The following is a 20,886-nucleotide window of genomic DNA, read 5'->3' on the forward strand; positions in this document are numbered from 1 at the left end:
TTGAGGATTCAACAGCTAAAGGTGCTTTGGAAAAGAAGCATAAGTTTTCTTCTCGTCCTTTGAAGAGAATGGGTCCAGTGCCAGCACAAATCACCTTTTCCTTGAATGTCAATGGCAGGCATACAGCCAACACCATACTCTTATCTGGCCCGTTAGCAATAAACCTCCACTTTGTGCCATGTCCTTCCTGCCCATCCAGCATCTGCGCCTCTGTGGAGATAACACACTCTCATAGAGGTAAGATGCCTCTTTTCAGTCTCTTCTCAGCCTTATATCCTGAAGGGATTTGTCTCCTGTGGTGTTTTGGGGTTGTTGCTGGGAGCATCTGACTTGTGAGAAAGCTGTTAGCTTGAAGAGGTGGTAGGTCTGATGCTTTAAGGATGTAAGTTGAACAAATGTTGCAGGGGTAAACACTAAGTTCCCGAGCATGCAAACCCTTTTTATCCTCCAGATATCTTTGGATTGCAAGTTGCTGCTTAACTGTGGCAGGAATCCTTCTTGAGAGATGCACCTATTGTCTTGGGCCCTGATGGCTTCTGTTGGGTATAAGGAGAAACAACTAGAAGTCACTGAGTGTCAGCAACTCTTGGTGCCTCTGTTTATTTCAGAGAACACACATACACTACTTTCCCTGAGAAGGACTGTAATAAGTGTCAGACCGTTTGATTTCTCAGAAACCTCCGACCCGTTTTCTGTGTGGGGTCCATGCCCAAGTCTCTGTTCTCTCTCAGATTCACCATGCTGTCTGCTGGCCAGCTATCCTGCACATCTCCATTTCACTCAAGAAGTGTCTCAGCCCATGGCGTTTAACATCTCATTAGGTTTGCCCTTGCTAGTGATTATTTTGGATAGTAGCCTCTATATCGCCAGCTGTCCCAATTTAAATAAATGTTCCTTTTGAGTTAACTTACCATCAACTTTAGGCAGCTCTGTTTGTACAGGCAAAAAGAAGTTTTCTATGCTGGCCATGAATGCTTCCAAGCATAAACGTTCTCATTCTGTTTCAGCTCTGGTCATTGCCCAGATGGAGTTCAAAGAGAGTGACACTTTCCAACAACCCAAAAGGGAACAATTTAACGAACTGAAATGTTAACAAGCTTCACTCCTTCAGCATGTTGTATCTGCAGTTACTTGGTTCTCTTGTTTTCTGTCTTTCTTATCACAGACTTTGACCTTTCCTTTTCCTCCAGCTGTGCAATGCAGATTCGATTAGGATCCAAAAGTGTGTCTGGGATTTGTGAGGAGACGCTTAGTTGGGACAGATTGGATTCCATTGTCTTGATAGGAATTTCATCGCTGTCACAATTCTTATAAACATAACTTGCGCAGCTGCATTCTCAGTATCTAGGGGCCAGTCATCTCTGCTCCTTCTTACCTTCTCGATTACTCCTGATGAATTTTGCAGATTGAATTTATAAGTCTTTGAGCTGTAGGAAAGTCTGCTAGATATTGCCGTGCAGGAAAGGACTCTTGGAGCCACTGTGATAAACCTGGAAATGTTGGCTCAAGGCTCAACAGTGGTTAGAAAGGCAAATAGATAATTAGAAACTGTTAAAGAACAAAAATAAAGCAGGAGTACTGTGGTGTCACTGTGTAAGTCTGTGACAACCCATGTTTTAAATCTTGTATGTCAATTTCCAGTGCCCGTATTTCAGAAGAGATATTGTAAAACTGCAAAATAGTATAGAAAATCAAATGGTTATTTGCTCATCTGATTTCTTGGCTACCCAGACATCTTGCATGTATTCAGAAGTTTTGTTGTACCTGTCTTAGAATGGACTTGAGTTCATTTTCCACATGTGGTCGGTTAGGCAGGTGAGCTCTAGATTTCCTCTTTCTTAGCTTCGTTGCACCTCCTCAGGCCACTGAATTACTGCCTTTTATCATTTCCACTGTGCAATTAATTGAGGTGGCCTTCTATCATGACTATTTAATTGCTTAAATGTAAGTAGGAGCAGGAGCTGCGGAACTGATCTTTCCGAGCTCTGCCCCTCCAAGTGCACACCCTCCTGCCCCACTCCTAGCTGGCTGTTCCTCTGGCATGTCCTATGTCGTTTTGACTTACTTTAAATATACAACATCCACTTGCTTTGTGGCCAGTTTTTTAGTGTATTGCTGTTTAGTTTTGCTGCTTCCTTTAAGTGTATTCATGTTGTGCAAACCAAATTTAACAAGATTTCGGATAGTTTGGGAGAAAAAAAAAATTAGCTAGATAAGTATACTTTTTCTCAGCAAGTGTCAGACCCAGGGCTGTACTGGTACCAGCTTGCTAGTTGCTGTAAAAGAACAAGACAAAAAAAAAAAATCAAATGCATGACAACTTCCATAGGTTTTTTGAGTGTCTGTGTTCTCCTTTCATTCATGTTGGTCTTCATGTCAGAGTCCTGTTGAGTTTTTGGGGTTTTTTGTAAGTCAGTCTGTAATCATTATATCCTGTAGAAGTCAACGGTGGCTGTGTGAGGAGCACAAGTTCTCTTGGATCCTTTACTGATTGCTGTGAACCTGATCAGGTGACATAGTTCCAGAAACTTCCTGTGACTGCAGATGTTTGATTAGACCATAACCAGCATAAGCCTCCCCATTGATTTTCCCTTGGGCACAATTAGGTTTTGGTTTCTTTTGAACTGGAACAGTTCACTTGCTTCTGTCGGGGTTTGAATGAACGGAAGGGGTCTTGTTGCATACCCTGTCTTAATCTGTTCTCTAGACAGCCTTATTTCCTGAGCCAGCTGTCTTCTGGGCAAATTTGAATCTCTGTCCTAGGAATGAGTTTTTTCTGGTCTACATGAGGTATCCTGTTGTCACTTTGTCGAGGCAGAGTGAACTGAAATTGTGTATTTGAGTTTCAGTGTTGGCCAGGATGCTTTCTGGCTGCTGCTCCTAGAAAGATTTATTTCAGACCTTTTCTTAAAATATTCAGCTACAGTTTTTTAGGTTCTTGTAGCTGTATTTGAGTTCTGTAACATCCTTGTATGCCCTGGCATTCTCAGTTCAACTGGAGCAGCAGCTTATGACTTAAACTCTTTTATCTTGTTGTGGGCACGAGGGTTACTGGTCTTACTTTGGTCAGTTAACTGGTGCTGGAGAGATGCTGCTGATTTATATTTTTTTTTTCTTTTCTCTGCGTTGATGAGGACAAGGTCTTCTCTAAATAGAGAATTGCACTGAAGTTTGTGCACAAATCACAGCATTCAGTTGCTGAATGCTGGTTAGCCACTTAGGCTGAACGGGTAATATGCACAGTGAGCATAAGGATGCTCTTGTCCTCTTGTTTGATGTTTTGGTGACAGCAGTTGATTTACTGCTGTGCTAAAATGCAGCTGGTAGATAAAAAGCTTCTCCTGGAACAGCCCATCGCATTTCAGCACTTAAGTTAATTGTAAGCACAATGGGGAAATAAAAAAATTAACGGTCCAGTCCATAGCTATCTGCAGTGCATTTTGAGCTTTGGCAGAATTGCAAGTGCTCTTACGCACCTAGCAGTGAGAAATGTTTTCATAAATGCCACCAGCTGGAGATAAGGGTTCGCAAGTCCAAAATGGGCTGTAACTCCAAAATAGCAAATCTATCTATCTGTCTCAGGGTTTTATGCTCCTGCCTTCATCCTGGCCTTCCTTATGCTGCCTGCCTTCCTCGAAAAATTTCTAACAGGCCAGCTTAGCAGACCTCATTCAGTTTCTGGCGGATCTCCCCATCCAGATCTAAAAGTTTGCTCTGGAGGGTGCTTATTTTATGAATTGATATAGTCAAAGATAATTCGCTTCAAGGTCTTTGACTTCTTTTTTTCTGCCTGGTCTTGGGAAGTGCCAGTGTTGTGCAGTACATGGATGTTTGTTCCCTTGGCAGAAACCCACTGAACCCATTTTCCTCCCTTGAATGACACAGAATTGCCTCCTGTATTTCCTCTTGGGAGCCTGTCCCTGCAGTCTGGGAAAGAGCATCCATGGTCCCACAGAGAGTGCCAGGTTCTTTCTGCCAAGTGGGATATGTAGGTTAGTATAAACCCACTGACCATCTTTGGAACTGAGAAAAGAAAATTGGTCTTGAGAAGCAGCAGTGTGAGGATAAGTGCATTTTGCTCCTTGTGCTCCAAACCCAAAGGGGTGGTTGAGCAAAGTGCACTTAACAGTTATGGGAGTTGTCAGTTATGTGTAGGCATGACTTCTTGAAATTACTCTGTAGTAAAAAAGTAATGGTGGCATAGGCTTTCTGGTGAGGTGAGCAGGCTTTCAGCTACCTGACTCCTGGAGCTCAGAGGGTGTCGTACTCCTAGCACAGGACTCCCCAGCCCTAGTGATGGCTACACAGGGATGTCAAGGGTTATCAACCGTATTAATATCTTCTATTTGTCTATACCACTTAGAAATTAAGTCTTCTGCAAGCTGTGCACGTAGCTGGTCTGTGCGACCATGTGTGTCTGTTGTTACTTGCCTTTGTATTCTTTGAAGCCTTTCTGCTTCTTAAAGTAACTGTTGAATCTTGGAAGGCCTGTCCTAGGAGAGCTTGGAACAGGCATTGCGTTGTGCATTTACAGCTCCTTCTGGGTGGAGCTGGAGAACAGTTTTGGCATTGGGATGTTTCTGAAAGATGTGTGTTTTTCCGATCGGTTGGATCAGTGAGTCTTTTCCCATCATTAAATAGAGTTGAACACCTTTAGGCTTCTAATGGATTGTGGGTTTGAAACATTTCTGGAGCAGATAACTCTTGTCCCAAAAGAGGTTGCCATTTCTGCTAGCAGAGTTCAGAGAACGACAGTCACTTTCTAAGTGAGCTTATAAATTACTTATCTTCGGAAGAGGCACCTGTGGGCAGAGGAGGAAGACTGTAACCGAACCCTCCCACTCCATGGATGAAACCATCAACTTTGTAGGCTTGTTTGTTTAAAGATCACAGATCTCTATGTGATCATTGAACAAACATCTGAGCTACTGCATATAGTCTGGGCCCGCCAGAATGGCTCTATGCTGAGGTGAGGAGGTGAGGTCCCTCCTTGATGTTGCTAAGTATCATCATCATCATCTTTTACATATGATCAAAACCTTTTGCCTTGTGTAGAGAAGTGGCAAGGCCTGGATTTCAGTAGCACTCAAGTGAGAATGTATAAAAGCAGTCCTAAGGAAGGATTTGGGATGTGGAGAGTTAGTCTTTCCTTGTGCTTGGCCAGGCACAGAGTAGTGCAGCGAACGCAGCGGGACTGCCAGGAGTGACTGGCAGGGGCAAAGGACAAACTGATGGGACTGTTCATTCCCAGGTTGCTAGACACAACGTGTCCTGGCTAACGCTCCGTGAGCTGAGCAGGGAAAGATTGGCAAACACAACCTAAAAGGTGTCTGAGTAACTGGTGGGAGCTGTGTGCAAAGGGTCCTGCACTCACCTTAGCAGTGGAAAGCAGGGTGAGGTACCTTCTCTCCCTGTCTCCTGGTTCACTCATCTTTGCTGTGTGCCGCTCAGCCTTGTCCATCTGTCCATCTTCAGGCACTGAACAAGAGTCCCATCAGCTTTTGTATCTCCACAATCAGGACAGAAGCATGTTTTCATGGCCCAGTGCCATCCTGGGGCTCATGGGCAGCTGCTCCTGCCTCTGCAGGCTTTTCTTCCCGCTATGACCTGGGCAGATCTCGTGTCTTACCTCCCATCATTGCTGATGCATTCTGCGTTGGTGCAGTCCTGTTTCATACCTCAGAGGAGAAATTTGCCCTTGGTAGCTTTCACTTAATCTTTTGGGCTAGCAGAGCTTTTTACTATTGGAAAAATCCTCCTTCCAGGAATTTTTCCTACCCTCAGGGCAGACAGGATGCTGCTTCCTACTCTGGGGGTGACAGTTGTGTGAGCTGGTGGAGGCTGTCTTACAGGCTTAGTCTGAGCAGCCTCACACTCAGCCTGCAGCAAGAGAGGGCCAGAGGTCCTTCGCTTGCATGTAGCGTGAACGTCAGCTGCTTGATGGAGGCGATCTGGGGCACTGGAGCGGGAATGACAATGTGCTGCACATCTTGCATTTACATGGCATGGCTGCGCTTGCATCTCCAGCCCAGATGTCCAGACAGTCTTTTCTGTCGTGTGCACCAGCCCACTCTGTATCCTCTGGATCCATAGATGTGTGCTGTATGTACAGCATATCTTGGGAATCTGAGTCGTTACTGTCATAGCAACATCCTCCTCCTCTTCCTCTTAGCATTCATAAGCATGGAATTAATACCCATGGCTTGATGAGCTTGGGGGTGGGGGATTGTGTTGAAGCATCAGCGCTGCATTTAACTCCGGGACAGCTGCAAAGGTAAGGTAGCATTGGGTCAGACAAAAGCTCTGTGCTGCTGCTTGTCCTAGGTTGGGTGCTTTTCTTGAAGCGAGTGAGAATGACAGCTGCTTCCAGCCCATGTGTGTAGCACCAGCCGTCTTAGTAGATCCTCTCTCTGAACTTGGCTCCTGCAGACAGTGAAAGAGGAAAGGCAGAGGGAGATGAGTGCAGCCAGGGTCTGGGCAGAGTCTGTTGGGAAATGTGGCAGCTGTGTGTGTGTTTTTGTTTAACTTCTAATTATTTAATTATATGCTTTGGTTTTGGCACTTCTGGGGATTAATTCCAGGAAAGACCAACCTGCATCAGCAACTTTTAAGTTGCTTTGTGAGAAGTGTGATGCCATTTGGAAAAAAAAAAGAAAAATAATTTTCCATATTAATTAGAAGATAGTACTGTGAAATTTTTGTCAATTAGCTGGCACTTTATTATGGAGAGGCAATGGCCTCTTCATAGTCCAGGTGGCAGCAGCCTTTTCATTACAGTGAGAAATGTTGCTATTCCATTGAATTCACTAGGAGAAACACTCAGGGACTGAGTTGCTTGTGGAGGTCTTTGAGGGAGAAAAAGAGGAAGATTTGTACTAAACCTGGATAAACAAGCCAGTTTGAGGGACTCCAGTGTAAAATGCACATCAGGCTTCTACTAGAATAGGGAAAGCTTAATGTCTCTTCCTACAGCCTCCATCCTCTGATCTGAGGGGACAGACTGCTGGGTTTGCTGGTGGTATCCTCAGCTTTGCCTAGGTTTCAGAGGTGGGACTTGCCATAATTCCCTCTGTGGTATGCAGGCAGTGACAGGCACTCTGCCACCTCTGAAGAGGGGATGGAGGGCACGTTTGTCCCTGGCTGCCCTGGGGCCCCTGTGCGGTGTCTGTGCCCTAGTGCCAGTGAGGACTGTCCGCTTCATCCTGCGGCACGGGACAGCTGGGACAGCAAAGCCTGGCTCTTAGCAAGTCCTGTGAGGGCTTGCTGGGCCTGATCTGGAGAGACTCTTCCCAGCCCAGCCTTGTCAGCTGCATGGAGTTGGTGTGGGGGTCAGATGTATTTTGACCTGGGGGTTGCTGGGGTGTTTGGGTATTTTTGCCTTTTGCTTGATGTGAGGTCAGTCAGTCCTTTTCCAGCTGCTTGTGTGTCGTGGTAACTAATGACTGTCTTATGGGCATGGAAGGGCTTTAGCAAGGTACTGGTGATGCTGACTGATTGCATTCTTGTCCTTTCCTGCACTGATTAAGAAGACAGTGTAGACACCTTGTTGTCTTCTTGTTTCTGTTTTTCCTGTATTTTTCTGCCACTGCCCATGCATGCTTCCCAGAACCTCCCCACCAGCACCATGTCCTTTGCTGGGTGGTGTGAATTGGTGGCACTCTCTAATTTGATGTTCTAGTGAGGCAGAGACTGCAGTTGCGGATGATGAAAGATTCTGCTCCCTCTCTGGCTTTGCTGCTGTGTTCTCCTGGGCAGGATGGAGATCGGAGGCTGCTGCACGTAATGCCCTTGTTTCCCCCAGACAGGCTTTTCCGAGGCCCAGCCTTTCCTGGGAGAGTGCACCAAGTTGGCTCCTGTTGAAGATCAGCCAGGGGAAACTGTTCTCTCTGGTGCAGTAAGGAAGGAGCCTGCACGTAGAGAGTGGTACAGCAAAACGCTCTTGTTTTGAATGTGGAAAATTTTGGAGCAGGGACAGTTGGTTCTGGGGGAACTGGTTTCAGAGTTTGTGTCCGTAAGAGTCCACTGACCCTTCAGAGGTTGTCCATCCAGTTTGCAAGGGAGTGGTAAGCTGGTGGATGCAGCAAAGTAAGGAGCCCAAAACTCTGAAATAGTCTTGTTTCTCTGGGTGAAGTGGCATGGCATGGGTGGGATGCTGCAGGGAGCTGAGCCCTGCGTCAGCCCCTCTGTAAGAAGCCAGCCCCCGCACTGTGTTACCTGGGGGTGCCTCCACTCGTAAGCTGTCAGTTTTACTGGGGAAGGAGGGTTATGGGGCACAGGCAGTTGTAGCTGCAGGAGGAAGCTGAAATCCAAGTGTTACAGAAAGCACTTGCTGTTCGGAGCAGCTCCTGAAAGGTTGGTTTGGGGGCACATCTGCAGGGACCTGAACTGCTGACGTGTCCGTGGAATTTCTGGAAGGCAGTCAGTGAGTGAGTGGTGGGGCAGGGGGTTAATTTAATGGCAAATTATCTTTCATTTACAGTGGTGCACCTCCACTGACTTCTGGTTTGTTGCAGTGGAGTAAATGAGTGAATGTAGCCTCTAGGGCTGACACAGGTAGCTGCAAAAAAGGAATTAATCAGCCTTCACTTTTCTCATGTTGACCATGTCTGAGTTGCTCATTTCTGTCATATTCTGCTTTTTAAGACTCTGATCCCCCTAACATAACCTACAAAAAGAGACTTAGGTTGTGACTCCTCTTAATTTAATTTTTTTTCCACTGTGAAGATCCAGTAAAGCATTTTTTTAAAAAAGTTTTCCCTGCATGCTTATCCTTGCAATCTGAGAGTTACATCAAGCTCCTTGGAAATCATCTACAGTCAATTTTCCTCTATCCTTGCCTGACACTGGAAGTGGTGTTCTTCCAGCTGCTTGCGTGACTTTAAAAAAAGGAGTGACTATTTAAAATCTGTGTGGAAGAGTCCAGCTAAAAGTCCCTTTAAGTTATTCCTACTTTACAGTCTTGGAATTTGTTTTCTGGTCTTCCATAGAGGTTTCTAGGAAGACCAGACTGTACAAGACCTTGAAGGAGTAATGCTTTAATCTCAAAATTAAATTCCTCTAGTTCTTTTGTATCTGACAGAAAGGTGCAGATAAAGATCTTGTGTGTTTAACACAAAAGGGCTTTCTTCCTGCAGTACTCCTGAGCAAAAGTCAAAGCAGTGTGTAGTAAGGGCAGAGGATGCTAACATGAGGTCTTCTGTTACACAGAGGATGCAAGTTTTTGTCGTCTGCGTATAAAGCTGATGCCTTTCAAACCTTCCTGTTGGACGGTTTTAATACCTTCTGCTGCTCTTTAACCTCTCCTCTGTCTAGCAGCTGCATCTTTAAAGAACAGATTAAATAGTCTCAAGAATAGCAGGTCGTAATCTCAGTAACAGTGCCTGTCCATTATAAAGTATGAAGTGAAATGATCTGTGAGTGGGTTTATCTCAGATCCCACATAGTATTCTTTCTCAGCAGCAGCAAGAAAGGGAAATTTATCAGGCAGTGAAGAGAAGCTGTTTATTTTTAACTTACCCTTTCTTTTTAAGTTCTGTTTCATAATTAAAGGAAATAAGGAGTGGAAGCCAATGAAAATTCATAGCTAAAGGGATAAGCTGATCTCAAGTTCACTGCAGAGATTACAGTAAGTAGTGGGTAACACAGTAGAAACTCTGGGGCCTCTTTTTTCTCCCCTCCTCCTCCTAGGGTATCAAACTGAGTTCTTAGCTGCCTTTCAAAGGTGAGACAGGACGGCTGATATAAAGATACTGCTTACAGAGCTCAGTGCTGCCCTCAGAGTTTACTATTAGCTTCTCGTCATGGTTTGAGGATGCCTCTGAGGATCTTCAGATACTCACTACTCGGCTAGCAAGGAGGAATCCTCATTCTTTTTGTGGAGAAACATGTATGCCCATTGTCTGGGCACATCTATATGGCACTACGTGTGGCTATGCGTATCCAGGCACAGGGGAGTGAAGAGGAGCCCAAGGGGAAGGGTCCTGGGGAGTAGAGTAGCCTTGAGTTAAATGTCTCCACTCCGAGTTACTGCTGGAGAAGCCTGTTCTACTCCTCACACTTTAAACAAGGTTTTTCTCCTGCGACTTACTAATCTTGGTCAACTTGGCTTCCTCAGACTGACAGGAGGATAGCCCTCTGATTCATGCAAGCTGCTAGATTCTTTATTACATTGTACTATTATTCTCCATCCCTCGTGGATAGTTGCATCCCAGAGTAAGTTATTCCTGTACTGAGACAGCTTCCTTTCATCATTGCTTTTGGCTCTGTGATACTTTTGCAGCTTCTGCACACAGGATCAAGAAGGCCAGACTGAATTTGGAGATGGCTGTCATTGCAGGGGTTCTTCCTCTGTGCCAGTGGAGCTGACAAACAGCGTTAGGGAATGAGTCTTGGCGAGGAGGCTGTGTGCTTTTGCAGCAGCAGGACACTGACAGGCTGTTCTTAAATAACATTGCAAAATGCTGATGCCTACCCCTGGCTTGCCTCTGCAGTGCTGGAGGACAGGTGAGCTGCAAAGACTCTGCTGTGCGACCGTCTCATCTGGGAGCCACTTTTTTACTCCCAGTTCTCATTTGGGTTGATGCCCTGTGGCTTCTGCCACCTCAGGACCTAGCCTGCTTCTAAGTGTTTGCATGAGTGTCTGTGTGCCCCTGCCACATGCAAAGTTTGGGGGAAACAAGCTTCTGAAGGAACCCTAAGCAAGTCTCGGTCTCCTAGAGTAAAGGATACAAGGACTTGATTCAGTCCTGTCAAGGACAGGAGCTGCCAGCTGCCTAAAAGGGTAATTGAGGGTAGTGTTTACATTGTTGGGAGGACAAAAGAAGTGGAAGGGGATCCTTATTGTTCTGGTCGCTCTTGTCTTAAATCCTCTGCAATGCTTTTCTTAGGATCTTTTCTGGGTTGTGATGCTTTGGGGCAGAGTCCTCTTCCTTTGTACCTTATACTGTGTAGTCCTCCTTAGTGAGGCCTTTCATGAGCAGAGGCTACTGTAATGCAAACCTCAGATTCTGATATTCTGTTTAGCTCTCAGAGCAAACGGTAACAGCCTAAGAAAGAAGTTTATGTGTTTTGAGAGAATTGTTTCAATCGTGTGCTTTGCCCAGGAGTGCTGAGCTATATGGTTCCTGGTAGGAAGATTATCATTACTTACCATCTCAAAAAATGCTTTGAGGAATGCATTTGTCCATGCAATGCTTTGAAGCTAAAAAGCATTGTGGGAGTGCCTCTTGGTGTTCCCTAGTTAGGAAAATGAATAGTTCAATAGGACAGAGATGTGTAATTATGAATTTGCAAGCATAGCCCAGTGCGGGGAGCACAGTAAGGCAGTAATATAAGCTGGAGTGCTTTGGTTGCAGTGAAGGTAGATAATAAAATATCTCCTGGGCAGGAAGACCTGGATTCATGTCTCCATCTGTTCCCAAAACCACAGTCTGTATGGGGGTTGGTCTTCTCTTTATGCCTGTCAGAAGCTTGTTCCTATCGGGAGAGAAGAGCAGTGCTCTGTATGGAAGCTGACCTGAGCAGCTGAAGAGGCTGGCAGTTTAGCAGGTTATGAATGGTGATTAGCAAGCCAGGAGGGAGGTCTGCTGGCAAAACTAGCACTGGAAAGGACCATGGGGTCAGGCAAACCTCTGTTTGCATAGTGCCTACTGTGTTACATTTGGGTGTACACATGGTAATTAGCTGCTTAATTTAATGAGATCATGTCTACTTCTCCTGGTGACATAATAGTATTTGGAAAACTGCTACTGTCATAGATACAGGCTCATCCACTGTTCTCATGAATGGAGAAATTCTGACATTTGAGGGCTGTTCCTTACTGGCATTAGGAAGGCTTTAGTGCCAACCTCCATGTTTTTATTCATGAGCCAAATATTGGCTGTCAAAGCCACATATGTTGTAAAAATAGGTGCCAGAGCTGTGATCTATCTCTGCTTTGTTCCTCCTGTGCTGAGGGTGTCTGTGGGTGCTGATGACTTTGCTGTGTTTGGCTGTGTCTGGCAGGTTTTGGAAGTGGTACGGTCCAACTACGACACACTGACTCTGAAACTGCAGGATGGACTGGACCAGTATGAGCGCTACTCGGAGCAGCATAAAGAGGCTGCCTTCTTCAAAGAGCTGGTAAGCTGCCCTGATGCTGCAGAATCAACAATCCTTTTCCAAAGCCTTTGCTTACAACCCAGGCATTTGGAGTATAGCTGAGCAGTCCTGTTAGTCCATTGGGCTGCCTCCAAAGGTGGGACAGGAATGGGATCGGAACAGACACTGCATGTCTCAATAGATCTGGAAGCTCCCTGGAGCTCCCTGCCCAGCAGTACCTGGCTGGGGAGGAGCCACCAGACTGCTGGGGCCAGCCAACTGGTCAGTCAGCCCCTGCCCCTTCTGCCATGGGGATCCACTGTGCTTGATGGTGGTAAATTTGCATGGTGGAGAAGCTGATTGCTCCCCTCTTGGGTTTATGGGTTTATCACGTAGGGCAACTTAGTATTTTTGTTGTTGTTAAGGTCACCACAAAGTATGGGACTGATCAGAATATGTGACGCTGGTGAAGCATGTGCCTCTCATTGCTTTTCTCCATCACTCACAAAATAGGGCTCCCAAGAAAAGAAAGCAAAGGTGTTCAAATGTGTCCTTCTGCCAGAAGAGAAAGCAAATGGTAGAAAGACCCACAAAAATAATGTAGCAAAGACAAAACTGAGTCCAAATAATTTGGGTTGGTAGTTACATTCTTCAGCAAGCCAGCTTGCTCGCCCTGCTCCAGAGATCCCTGACACAACATTTCTTGTCCACCAGCCACATAGCTCAGGAGGCTGTGTTTTTGCAGTGGCTGGTATCTGAGGGGAGCCTGTTTTTTCTCACTTTTGAATCATTACAGCTTCAGTGAAGGGAGCGATCTCTAACTCTGGCAGCTTTCTCTGCCAGTTTGAGAGCTGATTCTCCCAGCTCTGTCCTTGCTGACTGATGAGTAATTGGTGCCTGCCCACCGTCATGAGTCTGCATGAGTTTGGGAACGTTACGCCTCCTTCTGTCTACTCTGCTGCAGAGCAAGCACTCCTGAATCGGTTTTGCTTCCTTCTACAGAATGGTTTTTAATGTTTTTTTGGGTCATTCCAGCCCTACCTTTGGGTAGTATATGGGAAAAAACACTTCCAACCACTTTGATGCCGGTTTTCTGTGCTCTTTTGTGCCTGTTTTTGTCCCTCTGGCCTGCTGTTTGATACGTTAGTTGGAATACACGCGAAGAAATTTGACCATAGCCTTCCTGTGACACAGGCTTCTCTTATTACTGCACCCTGGAAATAAGATGCATTCATGTTTCTGTTGTCATCTGTTCCATCCCAAGGGCTCCTTACCCTCCTCAGCCAGCATCTCCTTCCCCAGCCTCTTGGCCACATGACTGCTCTGCTTCCTGCATGCCCCACTTTCCACTTGGCCTGGCAGAAGCTCAGGCTGATCATGCCAATTGATTAAAATTACATTCTCAGTCCTAAGAGCATCACAGCTACAAAACATTTCAGCTAAAATTATTTTCTTCCTAGCCCAATTTATTTTTTTTTCCAAATCCCAGTTTTGTATCACTTAAGAATCTGTTTAGCATAACCAGTCCCTCTTCAACTCCCTACTGAAAACTGCCCGTCCAGGTACCCCTGGGACCCTCTCCTCAAGAGCATATGAAAGCCTGAATAATTACTGTCTAAATGTGCTGATTTGACCCAGTTGTGAATCTGTTTAATCCACATTTCTCTAGATGCCCTGAGAATTGGGACCCTATTAAATGTTCTTTACTCACAGCTACAGAAAATCCCCTGCATTCCATTAAGCTGTTCCCTCAACACAGCGGGAAATCAACCTGATATGTTACCATTTGTCTTCAGCAAACCCAGCTGGCCTCCCATCTTCTACGCTGTTTTTTCCTCTAGGTGCATAGTAACTGATGGCTTTATTAATTGTTCGAAAACTCATCAAAAAGGCCCTAGTCTGCCCTGTCCTCCCCATATCCTCTTCAAAGCGCAGGTACTTGGCTTCCTTTCTTCGAGGCTTCTGAGTCTTTACTTCAGCTTCTGTTGCTGGTCTGATGTTGAATAATGTTTAACTGCTGAGATCCTCAGGATTTCATAGAGGGGTCAGAGTGAAGTTGCCGCAGTTTTCTTCATGGGCTTTGCCAGAGGAGCAGGGCTGGTGGTGAGCTACAGGTTTCCAGTATGGATTCCAAACTCATGCTGGTCCCATCAGGTCTTCCTGAACAGGATCTGTTTGTAAATAATTCTTTCCAGGTTCTGCCTGGTTTTCTTATCTCTATCTGTGTGATTGCATTGAAGCAATTCCTTCTTGGTGGGGAATGACACACAAGAGCCTTTTTCCTTTTCGGCTACCTTTTCATCTCTCTGTGCTCCCATTAAGTGGGTGAGCAGAAACTTCCCCAAGCCATTCTCTGGGCTCCTTTATGCTTAGAAATCTTGTTCTCACTCCTTTGACATGCTTTGCTAATGCACTGCTTCACTTCTCTGGCTTCCCCTCAGTGCAGCTCTTTCTTGCTAATCCCAAAGAAAAATCTGCTTTCTTCTCCCATTCCCTTTTCAAAGCAGCTTTCAAAGGCCTGTGATACTGCAGCTACGTTGTGGTGGAAGGTGCTGTGCAGGGTGTTTTATCAGCTGGGTTTTCTGGCCTGTTGTGCTGCCTTTGAGGGGCTAAAGGAAGTAAGTTAGGAAGTTTTCTAACGCTTCTTATTTCTTTTCCTTTGAACCCTCAGGGATGTCATTTGAGGACTATGCTGCTTTGATAGGATGAATGGTTTGGATGTGAGCTTTTGGACCCTTGTGTGTGGAAAAGAGTATCTTTCCAAAACATTCACTGTCTTTGCACTTGGATAGGTTTCAGCAGAGTCTCAACATAATCTGATTAGGGATTGATTTCTGCAGGGGAAATTACACTAATTTAACTTTTAATTAGATGTAGTAGTCAGTGTAAACCTTTCTCCCATTGTACAAATTTCTTAAGAGCTGCTTGTTGATTGGAAACAGGTTTAATTGATGGGGCTTGCTGTGAAATAGTGTTGCACACGTTCAGCTATAAAGACACCAAACTAGAACTGAATAATGTTTTCTTCATGTGGTTAATGCCATTGCTTCATCCGTTCTTTCATTTGTTCATTGTTCTCTAGGTGATGTCAGCATTTCTTGCATTTCCCATTTCTTCAAAATCTGTGGGTTAAGTGTGATCCAAGCTGCTAGTAGGGAGAAAATTGTTAAGGCTTTTCTGGCCCTAGTGTGTTCCAGCATGCTCCACACAGAAGCAAGAGGGAAGGCATTCTTTGCTTCTGTTCCCTTCAGAACAAATATTAAAGTTCTGAGCTTGCTTTCTGAGGCTGGTTTTGGCCTCGCATATAAGCCACTCTAGAGAGTTCTGGTAGCTTCCAGGCTGCCAGCCAGGCCTGGGCTGCCCACTGCACCACGAGCCAGGAGGAGCCCTGGGGTGTAGCCTTGTGGATGGAGCAGCTCAGCCAGACTGCAGGAAGCTTCTGAAGTTTATCCTTGTCATAGGCTGACACCTCCCTATGTCAATGTCTGGCCTTCCCACCCCAAAAGGGAGATGAGCTCTGGCTCTCTGGTGCTGGAGATAACTTGAATTAACTCTAATTTGAGCTATTCTTACCTCTTAAGCTGGCTGGATCAGAGCTGCCTGCTTTCTCACAGCAGAAGAAATGCTGGGCAGAGATTTGTAGAAACGTCAGAGTCATCTTGTGTGGTGTTAACGTACCCGCTCCCCTGCCCAACTTGTGTTAAAGCAGAGCTAAGTCCATCTAGACTGCTCTTCACTAGTTTGTGGTTAAGCTCGTCTTGAAACCTGAAGGTGTCTGTCTTTAAGTGAAAACAGCTCCACGCTGGCCTCAGGTGACCTGCTCCAGCGCTTCACAACCCATAGATTTAAAAGTATTTCCTCTTTTCCAGTGTAAGTCGTCTTTGTCTTAAATTAAGCTGAGTATTTCTTGCCCCATCCCTGGGGAGCCAGAGAAATATTACTCACTGTTCTCTTTCTGACCTCATTTTATATATTGAGGAGTGTTTGCTCTAGTCCTTCTAAACCTTCTCTTTGCAAACTAAACAGGCTTAATTTCTTGTGCTCTACCCCATAGCTACAATTTCCACAAAACCCTGTGTTCTCATCATGTGCTACTCCATCCTCCCTTTCTGGGCTTGTAGGTACAGCTGCCACATCCTGCTTGGAGACCTTGATGTGTATACAACTTGGACATCTACTGCTGGTGTCCAGCTCCTGTCAGCAGTTCCTGAGGCCAGGAGCTCATTTCTGCTTGTTCCTTCTATTGCTGGGACCCATAAAAATGTTTCTGGTCAGAATAAGGATGCGAGCTTACACTACGTGTAGCGTCTGCCCCTTTCCTGCAGGCAGTCACGTTCCCCAGGGCAGAGGACTCTCCACATCTCTTTAGCCATGGCATTCCCCTCTTCTCACTTCTGACTGGATCACTGAGGTGGGGAGCACTTGGTAGAACTGGGACCAAATCCAATCAGTGGGATACCTGTCTCCTGGCAGGGAGACGGCCCAGTACGATCCGGTGTTCTGGAGACCACATGCAGTGGTGTTTAAGGGAGACTATAACCTATGATTATTTTACAGGACATGATCCCAGACTATTTTAGTATGGAACCTCCTTTAACCTGACAGGAAGCTATAGGCAGGTTGGGGGTAGGTCTTTTCTCCTAGATAACTAGTGACAGGACAAGAGGAAACAGCCTCAAGTTACGCCAGGGGAGGTTTAGATTGGATATTAGGGGAAAAAAAAAAAAATCACTGAAAGGGTGGTCATTCATTGAAGGAACAGGCTGCCCAGGGAGGTGGTGGAATCGCCATCCCTGGAGGTGTTTATAAAACATGTAGGTGCGGTGCTTAGGGACATGGTGTAGTGATGGATTTGGCAGTCCTGGGTTAATGTTTGGCCTTGATGATATCAAAGGTCTTTTCCAACCTAGATGATTCTATGATTCGAAGTCAAAAGACACCCAGAGAAGAGAGGTGAGGGGTGCTCCAAGGGAGCAAAGATGCATGGAGCCTCTGCCAAACATCCTGATGGAGGAGAATTTGTGGTTTCTGCAGATGCCATAAACTTAAATTTTCTGTCTCTGTGCAGACATCTTTGCTAACTTGCTTGTTGTTAGGGTCTGTGCAATGGGGCTCACCAGGATTCATTTCACAGCTTTCCCCCTTAAACTCCCATGTTCTCATTTACTTCCCATTCTTACACTTTCTGCCTTTTTGGGAGCTTTCTGCCCTTCCCTTCTTTCTGTCTCACCAGGGCAGCACGTGGGACCCTCAGCAGTATAAACACTGCAACTTGCTCTTCCAGCTCCTAGTGTTGGATTCCTTGTTTTTCTTTCTTATAATTCATCCCCCAGTGTTTTTAAAAAGCACAAAACGCTAACCAGGTCAGCAACAACCTTATTATCACAGGCTCTGAGTCTCTGGGAACTGTAATCCTGTTGTTTGGATGAGCTTGTGTCAGTTTTGCTTTCTGTCACTGCTGCATAGTCGCTGACACAGATGATGTTTGACTTTGTTTTCTCGTTGCCAAGTACAGCTGAGACTGAGCCCAGTCTGGGGCCTGCGTGTTCGGCCAAAGAGTCTGCAGGCGTGAGGGGGGAAGGGAAGCTGCTGCGCAACAGGGTTGCCCAGCTCTTCTTCGCAGACTCTGCAGGTGGCCAGAAGTCCAGGCATCACCAAAGGATAAAGGTGTCTCTTCTTCAGAGGCATCTAGTGAGCCAGCCTCAAGTATAAGGCACTCAGCGCAGAATACACAAAGCTGGCTCTGAACCCGTGGTTTTCTGCCAGCTTGGGGGATAATTTGTGTTTATTGCGCAGTAGCGTGGCCTCTGTCCTTTCCTTAACTCCGTGACTTTGGCATTGCAAGTTCTGGAGCAGGACAGAGGTAATGTCACTGCACTCATCCAAGAGAATGCTGGCTGATGCTCCACTGAGCACTGACAGAAAACACTTTTCCAGCTGCAGCCTGGAAGTGCTCATTTTCCCCATCATTTTGCCCCAGAACAGGAAACACGTCATAGCTCAGGCATCCAAGCAGAGCATCCTCTCCCATCCCTGTCCCATTTGGAATTTGCTCTCCTTGCAGGAATGTCTCTATAGACATTCCTGTTATTCCAGGAAGCAGCTAATCCTCAGGGCTTTCTTGCAAAGGTGGATGCTCAGTGAGAGCTGGCTGCAGCAAGTTCTCTGGAGGTGTAACAGCATGCACAGCTTTCCGTGCTGAACCTGGAGGTCAGCAGTGTCAAAGCTGCCACCGTGCTCATGGGGAGCCAGGAAGAGTCCCTTGGCTAAAACATCTTGGTTTTTTTCTCTCTCAGGTTCGGTCCATCAGCATCAATGTGAGGAAGAACCTTGCTTTCAACACGCTGAGCCAGGAATTGCTGCTGAAGGAATTCTCTACGATCTCTTGAAGCGGGGACGCTGCCGCTGTGCAGGGCTGACCAGAGATGGGCCTGTCTGGGCAGGGACACTACAGATCTGCAGCCGGTCGCCCCTTGCCTTCCACCTGCAGAAGGGACTGCATTTCTTTTAGGGGAGAGCCTTGCTGCTGTGTGTTTGATCCCAAAGGCATGTGTTTCGACAGGACTGGGGCTGAGGAGAGGTGATCAGCATGTTGAGGAGGAGGACGAAGCAATTTTGTAAGGTGCCATGGGGGTGGGCAGCCGTTCCTATGACGTAGCACTGGGAGATTCCCTCTGCAGCCTCAGGGAAGATGCACTGGAAACCTTTGTGGCAGAGCTGGGGAGAGCTCACAACCAAAATAATAAAACCAGTCCAGCTGCGTGGGACAGTTCTGGGTTGAGATTGCTCACCTGCTCTATGGGGAAAGCTCTCTGATCCCAAGTGAGGGCTGTTCTTTTCCATCACTCTGGATCAATCTGCCCTCACACAATGTAGGTCAAATCCACTGCTGTCCCATTGGGAGTGGTTTTGGGATATAAAAGTTTCCCCAGGGAGCAGGCCCTGTCACTGCTGGCTCCTGATGTCAGAATGTGCCACTTGAACCAAGCCATTGAATTACTGGAGAAGGAGAAATTTTGCCTCCAAGGCTGCTGGCTTACGGAGTCTGGTCTGAGCCAGTATGCAAGAATATGTGTCATCATACGGAGCACTTTGTAACTGGAGACCAGCTCTGCTTGGGGTCATGGTGGCTTCCAGTAGCACAGCATATTTCTGCTGTTTCTAGGGTTGAGGGACATTTTTAGATATTCTGTTTTCTTGGGGCAGAGGATGGGTTGACTCCCTCTACCCCCTCCCTTACTGCCCATCAGAGACTGCATTGCGACAATCCTCCTCTTCCTCACAGGAACGTCTGCCTTGTATGTGTTTGCAAGTGCCTGGTGACCTTCATGAATTAAAAGGTCCCCAGTTTTTCCCTTGTGCGTAGCATGCAATTAAGATGCAGCTGGAGAAATAGTTACTTCACTTTTTCACTTGCCCTCCTCTCTTCACCAAGCAACTTGCAGCAACAGTCCACTGAGAACTTCCAAAGGAAGAGCTCTGGGATGATGCTCTGGGGCACAGGCAGACCTTTCTGCTCCAGAGCCAGTCTTCCAGAGGTGCCCAGGTCCGGCGGAGCCTGTTCCGAGTGCTGTGTCTGGCTGCCAACTCAGGAATACGCAGCATAAACACCTGTTCCCTGCTTGTGCGTTTTCAGCTCCCAGCAGTGATGTTAGGGTCTTGCCTGACTTGGTGGACTGAAGCAGAGAAATTATTTACATCCCAGATCCACTTTTTTTTTTTTTTTCTAGAAAACAGGTATGTTTTTTTAAAAAGTGCCTAGTCCCTCTCTTAGCCTTGTAGATTAGTGTGAGTGATGTGAATGTCATGCTCATTTACTACCATTTTTTAGGCAAGGCTTATTCATGCTAATGTGTGTTAATTGTGTTAATGTTTCATCTTCACCTGCCATGAGCATGGGAAACTGGAAGCTGTGTCCTTGGCCACCCACTGGGCACAGCACCTGATTAAGACAACTGTCTGTTTTCCTTGGGAGCACTGGCTTCTCCAACAGAAGATACTTTGCCTCAGCAGGGAATTATGTGGCTCTTGTCAGCCATGGCAGACACTTGCTTTCTGCCGTGCAAGTGTGTGGAAATGTGTACATGTCAGAGGGACAGTGCTTGGGCGAGCAAGCAGGCTCCATAAAATCACTCTGCTTGAGAGCAGGCCAGGGTGTGCAGGAGGCAGCTTCTCCAGTGAAAAATGAGTAACAGTGGTTTGCAGCACATGGCGCTTGTCTGTATGTGTGGGGAGCTCTTGCTAGATGATCTCGCCTCTGAGGAGGGGAGTTTCTTCTAGGTGGGGCTTGAGTTGCTTCCTTGAGGTGCAGCCCCACGGTCACTGCTGTCAGAGCACTGAGTTAGCAGCTGTCCGCATGCCTCCTTTCCTCTGATCCCATTTAGGCTGAGACGAGGCAGATACATGAGAGAGCTGGAGATGAGTCTGCCTCAGCAACCTCTGGGATTTTCAGGTTTTGACTCTGGGCTCAGCCATCAGAGGTCTCGTCTCCCCCAGGACATTCCCTTGCTGGGATGAACTGAGAAACCCAGGCTGTGACTGGGAGCGGCTCCTGAGGTCAGCCCTCATCCAAGGCTGAGCTGGGGAAGACTCTGACACACCTCCTCTCGTCACGCTGTCACTGAACCAAGCACTGTAAATGGATGTACATACAAACCTAGAGCTCAATAAAGAGCAGAGCCCTGCCTGTCCAGAGCGTGCCGTGTCCGTCTTTCACAGCGAGGAGAGTGGTGGTGTTATGGGGGTGGCCCTGTCACCATTTGGTGACACTTGGCTGCAGCAGGGCAGTCGCTTGCCCCTGGGCTCTTC

General features: G+C 46.5%; 1 protein-coding gene across 4 annotated transcripts in view; it reads left to right on the forward strand.

Moving 5' to 3' along the window:
- ARMH3 (armadillo like helical domain containing 3) overlaps positions 1–20,768 on the forward strand; it is a 129,898-nt gene extending 109,130 nt beyond the window's left edge. For all 4 annotated transcript variants that reach the window (XM_080402386.1, XM_080402388.1, XM_080402387.1 and 1 more), the window contains 2 exons: positions 12,004–12,120; positions 18,375–20,768. In XM_080402386.1, coding sequence (XP_080258512.1) covers positions 12,004–12,120; positions 18,375–18,467 — 210 coding nt within the window. In that variant the 3' untranslated portion in view covers positions 18,468–20,768. The remainder of the gene's footprint in view (positions 1–12,003; positions 12,121–18,374) is intronic.
- Positions 20,769–20,886: the final 118 nt, after the last annotated feature.

Source organism: Falco punctatus, assembly GCF_963210335.1.
Source record: "Falco punctatus genome assembly, chromosome: 9".
NCBI classification, from domain to species: Eukaryota; Metazoa; Chordata; class Aves; order Falconiformes; family Falconidae; genus Falco; species Falco punctatus.